An 11,161-nucleotide genomic window follows, 5' to 3' on the forward strand; every position below is an offset into this window, starting at 1 on the left:
GAGAGAGAGAGAAAAGTAGAGTAGTAGGGGGAGAAGACAAATGGGAGAGGAAAGAGATCCTTGGAGAACAAGGTATAGGAATATAGATATAGATGGAGAGGGTAGGGCAAGAGCGAGTGACTGTAGAAAGGGGAGGAGGGGTGGGGTGGGAAGAAGGCACGGTATGACGGTAGTGTCAATCAAAGCAACAAACAACTCCCCCCCAAAAAAAAGCAAGCACACAAGCGAACAAGAAAAGGGACGCGGTGTGGCGTGTGCGTGCGTATGCGTGTGAGCAGACAGAGACAACTACGCGGTCAAAACACACCTACACACCCACACAGGCAGGCAGGCAAGGCAAGGCGAAAGAGAATCAGCGGAATACTCAGGCAAGAGCACGCGAAAACGAAAAGCCACAGATGAAAGGCCTCAATAGCAGAGAGAGAGAGAGAGAGAGGGTGAAGAGGGAAGACAGAACAGTGCACAGTTTCATTCAGAGGCGGTGGCGCAAGTGACCTTTGTGTGCTGAGTTGCGTGAGCGCGTGTGGGGTGTACTTTTTTTCAAAGGGAGAAAGAACGAAACAAGAAAACAAGGAAAAAATGAACACGCTGTTTGCTGGACGTCGAAAGTGTGTGTGTGTGTGTGTGCCTCATCACCGAAGGACATACAAGACACTGCCCACGCAAAAAACTTTGGATACACTTCTACCCGTAGACGCTTTGGCTGGTACACACACACACACACCTATCCACCCCAGAAGAGCAATAGGAGGAGAGGAGGGGGAGGGGAGGGTAAAGCGGAGAAGGGCAGTAATACCCGATTCGTTTAGGATTCAAAAGTTGGTGCTTGAGCTTTTGTATGTGGGTGCGCATATTCGCGCGCCAGCTTGTATGTATGCCTCTCTTCTATTTCACTTATCGCTGTGGTTTATATAGCACTGATGACGATCTCTCTCTCTCTTTTTCTCTCTGTGTGTGCGTGTGTGTGCGTGTGCGCGTGCGAGAGAGAGAGAGAGAGAGGGAGAGAACAGACAGGGAAAAGTCGAGGGAGTGAGGGAGGAGTGTGGTGGTGATGACTGTGATGGTGAAACGTACTCACATGTCTCACGCCGTAAGCGTACATGCGCGTGTGCGCAACGGCGCGAGAGTGTAGAGCCCGGGCTGAAGGCGACGAAGGAGAGAAAGGCGGGAGGCGTGACGGCGGCACTAAAGTTTATGCGTGTGTGTGTGCGCGCGCGCGTCTCCATCAACTCATATATACCCCAGTCACATGTGTGTTTGTTTTCGAAAGGGGAGGGCCGTCGTCGTTTCGCGAGCTTTGCTCTTTCACATTTTTCTTTGTCTTAGCCTCTGCTGTCTGCCACGACGCGGTAGGAGGTACCACGGCCGGCTGCGGAGAGCCGCCGTCGCAGCTCCACGCGGCAAATAGGGACGAGCACGCACCCCGGAGAGAGACAGAGAAGGCCCCCAAAGGCGCACGTTCATGTGAGTGTGGGCTTGACGGTTGCAGGGACACCCCATTGTGGTGGTGGTGGTGGGGGAGGGGGGGGGGTAGGACGGCGGTGCCATCACGGCCTTCCTTCCACCGATGCGCATGCCCGCAGCAGGTGCCTCTTCCCAAGCCCCCGTGTGTGGGTGTGTGCCTTCTCTGATGCAAAGACGAGCACACGCGCGTGAGCACGGAGGCTTGGGGGGGGGGGTGGGTTGGTGGGGGTGTTCTATCGTGCGCACCCTCACGGCTTCACAGCGGTGCCACTGCTTCTCCGCCTTCTGCGGCCAGCGCGGCCACGACGCGTCCGACTGCGTCACCACATCCGTACTGGAAGGTGGAGAAGTTCACGTGCGTGTAGCCGTGAGCGCGGAGGTCTCGCACAATGGCCACCGTGATGTCCACCATCCGCTCCTGGAAGCACCTCTCCGCTGTTTCCTTCGCCTGCTGATACATATCGATCGCACCGCGAGATACTGAACAATTTGGTTTTCTTTCCGGCACCCCAGTTGGCGCACTGCTGTGACCGTGTGCTGTGTCCTTAGTCGAGGCGGCCGCTTTGCGCAGCGTCTCCACTGCGGAGTGCAGCGCCCCCTCGTACTCGTGCAACGCAGCTTGAAATGGTGGACTCGGGATGACTTTGAGCTGCAGTGTCGAGCGCAGAAACTGGTCTCCCCGCAGTGGCGCCATCAACCCTGGCACTACAACCAGAGAGGGCGATGACGATGGCAGCACTGCTGCTGGTGCTGTTGATTCTACGCATGTCAGACTCGCTGTCTTCTCTTCGGTGGCAGCAGTGCTGTTGCCGTCGTGGTCGCACAGAGCGCTTCTGGCAGTGGCCATCGATGAGCACAGCGCACTCCGTATGTCCTCCACGTAGTCCAAAAACTCTGTGGCGGAGGTGATCATCTGTGTCACAACCACGCAAGCGCCTACGTCGCCAGAGGCGTCCCAAGTGCCGGCTGCGACGCATTGCCGCGTTCCAGGTGGCCTGAGAAGCACCTTGTCCGCGATTGTCCGCCGCGTACAGGCGGCACGCACGTCAGGTGGGTAGGAGGATGGCATCGTCCATAGTCGACGCACGGCATCGAGGCGGGCGAGAAGAGCACCAGCAATCTCCACGCAGGACTCAACCGACGGAGGGTGTGGGGAACTGTATGCTCCCTGAGCCCGTCGCAGTCGCGCTTCCGTGCTGGCAAGGACGGCGTCTACTTCCTCAAGGAAGCGAAGGGAGGCCGGCGCCTGGTATGGTAAGAGTGACTGCTCCGAGGGCGCCGGTGCAGCGGTGACGGCATCGGCTGACTCTTGCGCTGTTCCCCACTTCCGGTCTAGCACGTGGCCCTGCGGATACCCGCCTACACACATGCAGATCGCCCCGCTAGCGGATTCACTACCCGAAGCCTCAGGCATTGCTCCTACACCATGACTTCGGAGAGCGGAGTTGATGAAGCCGAGTAGATCAATACCATCCGCGAAGTCAAAGTACGGGTTGAGGGAAGGGGAAGGAGGAGACGTGGATGCTCCGGCCTTCTGAGCAGCAGCTGTTAGGCGCTGCCGAGTGTAGCCACCATCATCACCGCGCAAGACCATCAGCCCAAGGCTGCGGTGGCGAGTCGCTTCTCGAGAGTTCGCCATGCCCAGCTCGGTGGCAGGTGGTGTAGAGGTGCGGCGGCTAAAGTCACCGAGGACAGCGATCATTCCGACCCGACTCGCACCCGTCAGCGTCGTCGTCGGCAGCATAGAGGCAGGAGAAGAGGACTTGTGCTGCACCGACGCCGCGGGGAACGTGGCGCGCGTGGCTGTGACAGTGAGGACAAGACCCACATCTGCCGCGAGACATTGGTGGAGGTACGAGAGTGCCTGCTGGGTCGCAGATGTCTCTGCCACGTGGTCTGCGGAGCCTGTTGCGGTCGCCGCGCCCTCCGACTCGGCAGAGGTAAAGTACGGACTGTAGCTCGTACAGGTGAGAAAGGTTGGATGCGGGACGTGGCGCAGCAGCGTACTGACGTGCGCCTCGAAGGCAGGAGTGGCGGAGGGGGCGGGTGGCGGCACCACCGCGAAGCTGTAGGACATGTGAAGCGGTGCTACAGAAGGGTGATCCGAGGCGATCTTGGGTGAACGGTTATGGCTAGTAGCGAAGAGGGGCAGCGTGGGCTGCAGCAACTGTAGGCGACGACATAGCGGCGGGGCATTGGCCATACTGATGCGAGAGAGGCGCTGTCGCACGAGTAGACTGACATGACGACGGCAGGAATGACACTGTAGGGGTAGTCCGATGGCTTCCCCCTAGAAGTGCTGCCCGAGTCCGTGACTGGTTTGTCTCTCTCTCTCTCTCTTTCACTCCGTCTAGGCGCACGTGCGCAGTAATGAGGGCAAGCGGAAGAGGGGGAAGGGTGGCGGCTGAGGGAAGCCTCGAGATCGAGGTGGCGCTACGGAATGTAATGTGCTAGTTGCACTAGACGCTCAAGAAGATGGAGCTCAGTGAGGTGGCAGGAAACAGTGGCTTATGGCGGTGATGGGGAGAAACGACCGCCGGTTACTGTGCAGCGCCATCCAGCAGCCACCGTGGCAGAAGGGTTTCTCTGAGCGGTTTCTTTTCGATGGCGCGATGGCGAGGTACGGTGAAGTGCAGCGAGGGTAGTGGAGAGTTGTCTTTTCATGGCTTTCCCGCAGGGTGTGCGAGTCTCCACAACCCACATGCGCACCCAGCAAAGACGTGCTACACAAGGTGAAACGATACCTTCTCGAGAGAAGAGAAGAAAGCGCGCCGAGTGGACTATTCGGTGCGTGTGTGTGTGTGTGTGTGTGTGTGTGTGGGGCGGGCGGGGGAGGGAGGGAAGGAGCAGCAGTGATCGACATCCGCGTTGGCAAACTCCAGCAAGAGCAGCAGAGGTACCACGGCGAAGGAAAACAAAACTTTTCACCTCTCCCCCTTCTCTTTTCGCGGCTCACTGCTCGGCGGACGCACCACGCTGTGCATCGTAGGCTGCCAGCAGCTGCGCCACTCGCACATCCACCTTGTCGTTGGACATTGTGAAGAGATGCAGCCGCGTTTGCCCATGTTGCTGAAGATCGTGGAGGAGATCAACCGTCTCCGACAGCCACGCCGAGGTGAAGTGGCTAGACGCGGAGCGCTGCACCTGGCGCGCGCGCGCTTCAACTTGGGCGACGCGATCCTTGCTCACCGCCAGTGTTGCCGCAGGGATGTCGCTCTCGGTGAGTGTTTGCAAGAGAGTATCGTCCCTCAGCGTCAACACTTGCATCACCCAAGGATGCTCGTCAGCAAGCTGACGCCATGCATTCATGAGCTCACTCGCGTACACCTCCAGCGCCTGCTGCATGCGTGCGCTGGGAATCACTTTGGAGTAGTACAGCGAGCGTAGCAGTACGTGCACATCGGTAGGATGTGGCAGCAACACACCAGGGATGACGGAGATTGGCGTGAGGGTGGTCGGCGCAGCTGCGTGTGAAGGCAGCAGCTGCTGGTGCCCGTCACCAGCGCTCCCACCAGAAGTTGGCTCTGGTTGCTCTCCACCAGCGGCAGTGGCATCCCACGCACGCAGCCCACGCTGAATTTCCTCCACGTAGTCCGTCAACTCCCTCGCCGTTGTGACCATCTGTGTCACAACCACGGCGGCTGCCGAGTCACCACGGCGGCTGCCGCTATCGATCCATCGACGATGGGGTGCATCAGGTGACCGCAGTAGCACCTTCTCTTGAAGCATTTGGCGTATACAGGCGGCTCGCACATCCGGCTCGTAACTGGAGGAAGACGTCCATAGTCGCCGCACTGTTTTAAGTCGCCCCAGCGTGCGACATAATTCCTTTAGCTCCGGCATGGCAACATGCTGCGAGTAAAAGTGCCGCGCACACTCACTGAACTCGCCGGAGGCCACGGAGGACGCGCCATCATTGACGCTGGTGTCGCTTGAGTTCTTCTCGGCTGATACCACACACACCCGACTTTCGGTAATGCACGCCGCAGCCGTGAGGGTGTACGTCGCGGCATCGAAGTCCTTCTCGAACGCGCGCAGAAACTCAAGGCTGCGCTGTCGCCGCGCCGCGATGCTTCTTTCATTCGTTGCCGCCGCACCGGATGTGGCTACGTCTGCAGAGAACGAATAGGGTGCTGATGTCGTGCTCCATGTGCGGTCCAGCGGGTGCCCCTGTGGGTAGCCTGCCACGCACAGCTCTAACGCGCTGACACGCGAGCAGCCATCGAATGGCTTCTGCTGCTGCTGATTCTTCCAGGCGCTGACGTGGCGAACCAGCTCGGTACCGGCGCGGAGGGTGCCATGCGCCCGCTGTGACGGCAATGCTACCTCTCCTGTCATAGTACTGAGAGCCCCGGTGAGGGGTCCGTTGGATCTGTCTGCACTGAGGCAGAGCGGAAGATCAGGTGGGGTATCGCCGCTCACGAGCAGAAGTCGGCTACCGCCATGCACGAAGACAAAATCTGCCACCACCGCGTCGATCCCGCCTGGGGTGGCGGCTGCATGAGCCGCATCGTGTCCAGCAGGTGACAGGGGTTGACTGCAGCCTCTGCTCTCCGTCGCACTGGGGGTACAGTTGGGTACAGTCGTGCTGATGGTGAGGGTTACCGGCACACGCCAGTGATGACGAAAAAGAAAGAGCGCAGCTTGCGTTGTTGACATGTCCTCTGCGAAGGACGATGGGGCAGGGGAGTCGGATGCGAGTGTTGGGGAAACGGCACTTGCCGCCGCGGCGTCCACGTGGCGGGCACTGAAGTATGTCTCCTTACAAGGCATAACGACCCCCACAAGGCTGTGCCGCGGTGCACCGGGTCTTTTCGAGGTGGTGGAAGAGGAAACGACACGCTCTGATGGGCATGTGGCGAACTGCACTAGCGAGTCACACAAGTGCACAAACTGAAGCCAACGCTCCGACACTAGTGGCAGCGGTGAGGCGGGGGAGCTGTCGGGCAGCCCTCGCAGGCAGGCGATGAGCTCCTCGGTGCTCATCACGCGCTTTTCTGGGTTAGTCATTACGGTCTTCGTCTCGGAAGCTGCGCTTTCTTTCGTCTTTGCAGTTTGTGCTCCACCGAGCGCGTGTGTGAAGCGATGGACCGCACCTGAGCAGGTGCCGATGGGAGTCCTGGTCGCCCTCCCCGCAGCGGCGACGAAAGGTGTGCGGTCGGGAAGATGTGGAAGCGAAAGCTCCACCGAGAAAGACAGTGGTGGCGGCAGAGTCGCAGACGACGAGTAGGACACGCGCCCCATGATAGGTGTGAAGAAGCGCACACACCGCTGCCACGCACCCCTGCATGATGATACCGTTCCCCGCATTATTGTCTGTCTGCCCAGGTCTGTGTCCATAGCGCATGTGCCTGCACGTGTGCGAGGTTGTTCGGTACCGCGGTGAAAGAGACAAGTAGGCAGGAGAATGCAGGACAGAGGAGAGAACGAGTTCAGAGTAGAGCGCAAGAAGAGGCGACGCTGCACGCAGACACGCACGCAGGCACACATATAGATGCGTAAAGGTATACCACTCACAGAAGTCTTTGCCCACGCCATGAATTGCGTACTCCCGCCATGGCGACCGTCTCTCTTTTACCGCCTTGCATCGTGCAGAGTGCGGGTGGAAGGGGGAGGGAGAGGTAGCACACCTGTACAGGCACACATAACTGAGCGAGTAACACATGGGCTTCGTGCCAGCCACGCCCAAGGTCTCTCTGTGGTGTAGTACATTGCGTGTACTCACCGAAGATGTGCCTGTGTGCGTGTGTGTGTGTGGGAGAGAGAGAGAGGGGATGGGAGGGGAGAGGCGGCGTGAGGTGATCGCGTTGCGTACGCCACCTAGCAAGTGAGGAGAACAGAAGGGAGAAGAATCAAACACTGCCAACGGCAACAGAGAAGGGAGGGAGGGAGTGAGGGGGGGGGGCGAGGAATCGGGAGAAGGAACGGGGAAGGGAGGAAGCGAAAGATCAAGGAGTGCCCTCCCTCCCTCTCCCCCACACACACATACACGCACACACTGGAGGAGATACATACAGATAAACAGAGAGCGAGGGAGAGAGGTTAAGAGCTGCTGGAGATGTGGAGAACACACCCACCCCTTTACCGACACACGGGCATGCGCACACACTGGAGGAGAGAAAAGGGCGGAGGGGGTCAACAACACACTTGCCCATGTTGCCCATCCAAGGAGGCCGAGACACAAAGCCGTACCAGAATCCTCTCCCTCACCAGCCCACACGTGTATTATGTAGTTCGTCATCCCCATCCCCATCGCCATCACAACACTCGTGCGATACAGCGCACTGTCTCGTCGCCGACAGCAACACAGAGAACAAACAAAAAAATTGCATGGTGTCCTCACTTTGATACTTACTGAGCTTGCGCGCACACTTCTAAGCACAACACACACGCGTGCTGGTGCTGACTCCGCTGTCCTCACTGCTCCCCTTCGATCCATCAGCGCAGCTCTCTTGAGACTGATACTTTCATTACCATCACTCTACACCTCCACCCCCGCCTTTCATCACTACCCCCTGCACGCGCTGGTTCAGCGACTGCAACGACAGAGTGCAGGGTGTGGTGGCGAGAGGCAGGGGCCAGTGGGGAGAGCGCGAGAACGAGGGGTCCATGGGAGTGCGCGTGTGTGTGCGCGCGTTTGATTAGCTCTTCCAGATTCTGCACGTGTTGTCCTTGCTGCCGGTCAATATCGTATCTCCTTCGTAGTTGAAGGAGCACGAGAAGATTTCGTCCGTATGGCCGACGAGTGACTGCAGGACCTGGCCTGTTTCGACGCTCCAGAGATTGCAGCGCTTATCTCCGGAGGCGGTGATGATCTTCGTTCCCTGCGGATTGAACTCGAGCTTCGAAATTTCGCCTTCGTGGTCGTTCAGGCTGGCAATGCAGTGGCACGTCGCCGTGTTGTACACTCGAGCCGTCGTGTCGGCGCTCGCACTCGCCACCATGTTGCCTGACACGCTGAAGGCCACGTCCAGCACCTCGTCTGTGTGCCCCCGCAGCGTTGACACGCACTGGCCAGACGAGATATCCCACAGCTTGCACGTGCGATCGATGCTGCCCGTGACGACTAAGTTGGAGGCGTAGTTAAACTGCACCGACGAGATCTCGCCGCGGTGCTCACGCAGGGTGTGGACGACGGTGCCGGTTCGCACGTCCCACAACTTCGCTGTGTGGTCGAAGGAGCCCGTGACGATAAGGTCGCCGTACGTGTTGAAGTTCAGCGCTACGATTTCGGCCGTGTGGTCCATCAGCGTGTGCAGGCACTGGCCCGCTTCCACGTCCCACACCTTCGCCGTGTTGTCCATCGACCCCGTGCCGATGAGCGTGCTCTGCGGGTTGAAGGACATGCAAACAATCTCTGTCACGTGCCCAGTCAGCGTGTGCAGGCACTGGCCCGACTCGGCGTCCCATATTTTGCACGTCTTATCGAAGCTGCCCGTGGCGACGCGGTTTCCGTATGGGTTGTTGAAGCCCACACAGTAGACGACGTTGCGGTGGCCCTCGAGCGACACGAGTTCGCTGCCCGTCGCCGTCTCCCACACTTTGCAGGTGCGGTCGTACGAGCCTGTCACAAACTTTGCGCCATTTTTGTTGAAGGCGCAGTTCGTCAGCGGCAGCATGTGCGCACGCAGACTCTTGAAGAGGGTGAAGGTCTGGCTCGGATTGTTGCCAGCGATGAGCTTCTCTACGAGCCGCTGCAGGTACAGGAATATTTGGTCACGGTACTTGCCGTTCAGCAACGGCTCCTCGGCGATGATTTTATCGACTAAAGGCTCTAGTGGTGTTGTTGGGGTGAGGCTCAGCAGCCCAATCGTCTTCTGCCCCACCAGCCCGGCAGACGTTTCATACTCGAGCGTAATACCCGGCGGGTAGTAGCGCAACAAAAAGCAGCGGAGCTTCATGATTGTGGGGTAAAGACGCTGATGTAGGCTTGCGTCAGAGTGACTAGAGAGGTGAAAGGGCCCTGTTACACGTGCGGTGCACAGCCGGAGTTTCTTCTTGCTCTCTTCGTCGGTTACCCTTTGCGCGAGCGCACGCCACCCAGACGCGCAGGCACCCCTCCCACACCCCACTTCACTCACCTGCACAGAATGCTGAGCGGGTCCGCAAGAGAACCAAAATACGTACGTTGGCGCGCAGAAGAATGCGTACGAATTCGCAATAAGGGCGAGAGAGAGGGGGGGGGGAGGGGGAGGGAGGAGGAGGAAGGAACAGAGAAACCGCAGAAGGGTGCGATCAGTATGTAGAGAGGAGGGTTGATGGGCGGCTCAGGTTACTTGAAGGAGGGAAGGGGGGAGGGAGGGAGGGAGGAGGGAGGCAGCGGGGGCGTGATGGGAGCGTGAAGCGACTGCTTTCCAGTCGCCACTTGAGCTGATCCGAGCTGCGCGCGTTGTTATGGTGTGAGAGAGCGTATAGATTGATAGTGCCTCACAGCAGAGTAAAGGCGTTGGTGGTTCCACACACAAAAAGAGGGGAGGAAGAGAAGGAGCGAAGACTGGTAGGCAGCATGCGTAGCAGGAACAAGTGTCAGTACGATGGCCAGAGCGAGTGAGCGAGCGAGGATCAGCAGCGGCGTAATACACACACACACACACACACACACACACACACACACACACGCACGCACACGCTTGGGGCTCAGCGGTGGACTTTATGAGAAAGTAGCGCGAGAGAATAAAGAGAAAGAAGGGCCAGCGAGGAATCCGCAGAGACACACACCCACGCACACACCCACACACACAGTCGAGGGGGGTTGGGAAAGAGGAAGATGCACGACACTGTAACGACAGATTCAACAGAAAGCGGAAGACGGGGGGGGGATGGCGGTGAAGGTGAATGGGGAGCACGAAGTAGTAGAATGACAGATCAATGTGTGCGGGCACTCGTGAGTTCACACAGGCATGAAAGGAAATAAAAAGGGGCCAGTGTACTCGTCGACGGAGCTGCTGTGGAGAAACCTCGCGTTACAGAATAGTGTAGAGTTGGGCTGGACTTGGGGAACAACTCGTGCGCTCTGACCCTCGTGCGCGTGCGTGTGAGGTCTTCTCACCACGCTCTTTGTGTCCTTTGCCTTGCTGGATCTGAGCCCACCCTTTTTTTTCCCGTTGCACGCTCCCCGTCAACGATGGGACAGGAGGCCGACTCAGCTGAATTGTGATGATGTACCGGTGCGTGGCTGCGGTAGTGGGTGCAAAACAGAGATGAGTGTGTGTGTGTGTGTGGGTGTACGAACAACAACAACAACAGTGAAGAAGAAAAAAGAGAACGCCGGTGCACTTAACTTCCATTACGTCGGGTCGGTAGAGGAACGAAGGGAGACAGAGAGTGAGGGGTCACTTGACATGGACACCTCCACACACACGACAGCGCGCTTGATTCATAAGCGTGTGTGTGTGTGTGGAGGTGTGTGTCTTCAGTGGGGTGAGGGGTATCAAAGCACTGCAGCCACGTGCGTCCAGTCAATGGAGAGGTCGCTGAAGATGACGGGGAATGTCGTGGCGAGGATGAGGCTCGAACGGTGAAGCGGCAAAAGGGCTATAAGGAGGATTCTTCCACCCCCCACCCCCCAGCCCACCGGGACTCCCCACCAGATGCTATCACGACTGACAAACAGCTCGAAGCGGTCGGTCGGTCGGGTTTTTTTTCGTTTTATTCGTTTTTTTTGTTTATTTTTTTTTTTCATTGCGTCGTCGCCGCA

The 11,161-nt window shown here is 58.4% G+C and overlaps 3 protein-coding genes across 3 annotated transcripts; all 3 read right to left on the reverse strand.

Annotated features, from left to right (window-relative positions):
• Positions 1–1,720: 1,720 nt before the first annotated feature.
• On the reverse strand, positions 1,721–3,667 carry LBRM_10_0860 (conserved hypothetical protein; the record flags this gene model as incomplete). Its single annotated transcript, XM_001562804.2, has 1 exon — positions 1,721–3,667. The coding sequence occupies one exon, from the start codon at positions 3,665–3,667 to the stop codon at positions 1,721–1,723; it is 1,947 nt and encodes a 648-aa protein (XP_001562854.2).
• Positions 3,668–4,416: 749 nt separating this feature from the next.
• On the reverse strand, positions 4,417–7,002 carry LBRM_10_0870 (hypothetical protein, unknown function; the record flags this gene model as incomplete). Its single annotated transcript, XM_001562805.2, has 1 exon — positions 4,417–7,002. One exon carries the CDS (start codon positions 7,000–7,002, stop codon positions 4,417–4,419), a length of 2,586 nt encoding a protein of 861 aa, XP_001562855.2.
• Positions 7,003–8,105: 1,103 nt separating this feature from the next.
• On the reverse strand, positions 8,106–9,365 carry LBRM_10_0880 (conserved hypothetical protein; the record flags this gene model as incomplete). The annotated part of the gene is made up of 1 exon (XM_001562806.1): positions 8,106–9,365. One exon carries the CDS (start codon positions 9,363–9,365, stop codon positions 8,106–8,108), a length of 1,260 nt encoding a protein of 419 aa, XP_001562856.1.
• Positions 9,366–11,161: the final 1,796 nt, after the last annotated feature.

The sequence above is a fragment of the Leishmania braziliensis genome, chromosome 10 (genome assembly GCF_000002845.2).
Source record: "Leishmania braziliensis MHOM/BR/75/M2904 complete genome, chromosome 10".
In the NCBI taxonomy this organism is placed as follows: Eukaryota; Euglenozoa; class Kinetoplastea; order Trypanosomatida; family Trypanosomatidae; genus Leishmania; species Leishmania braziliensis.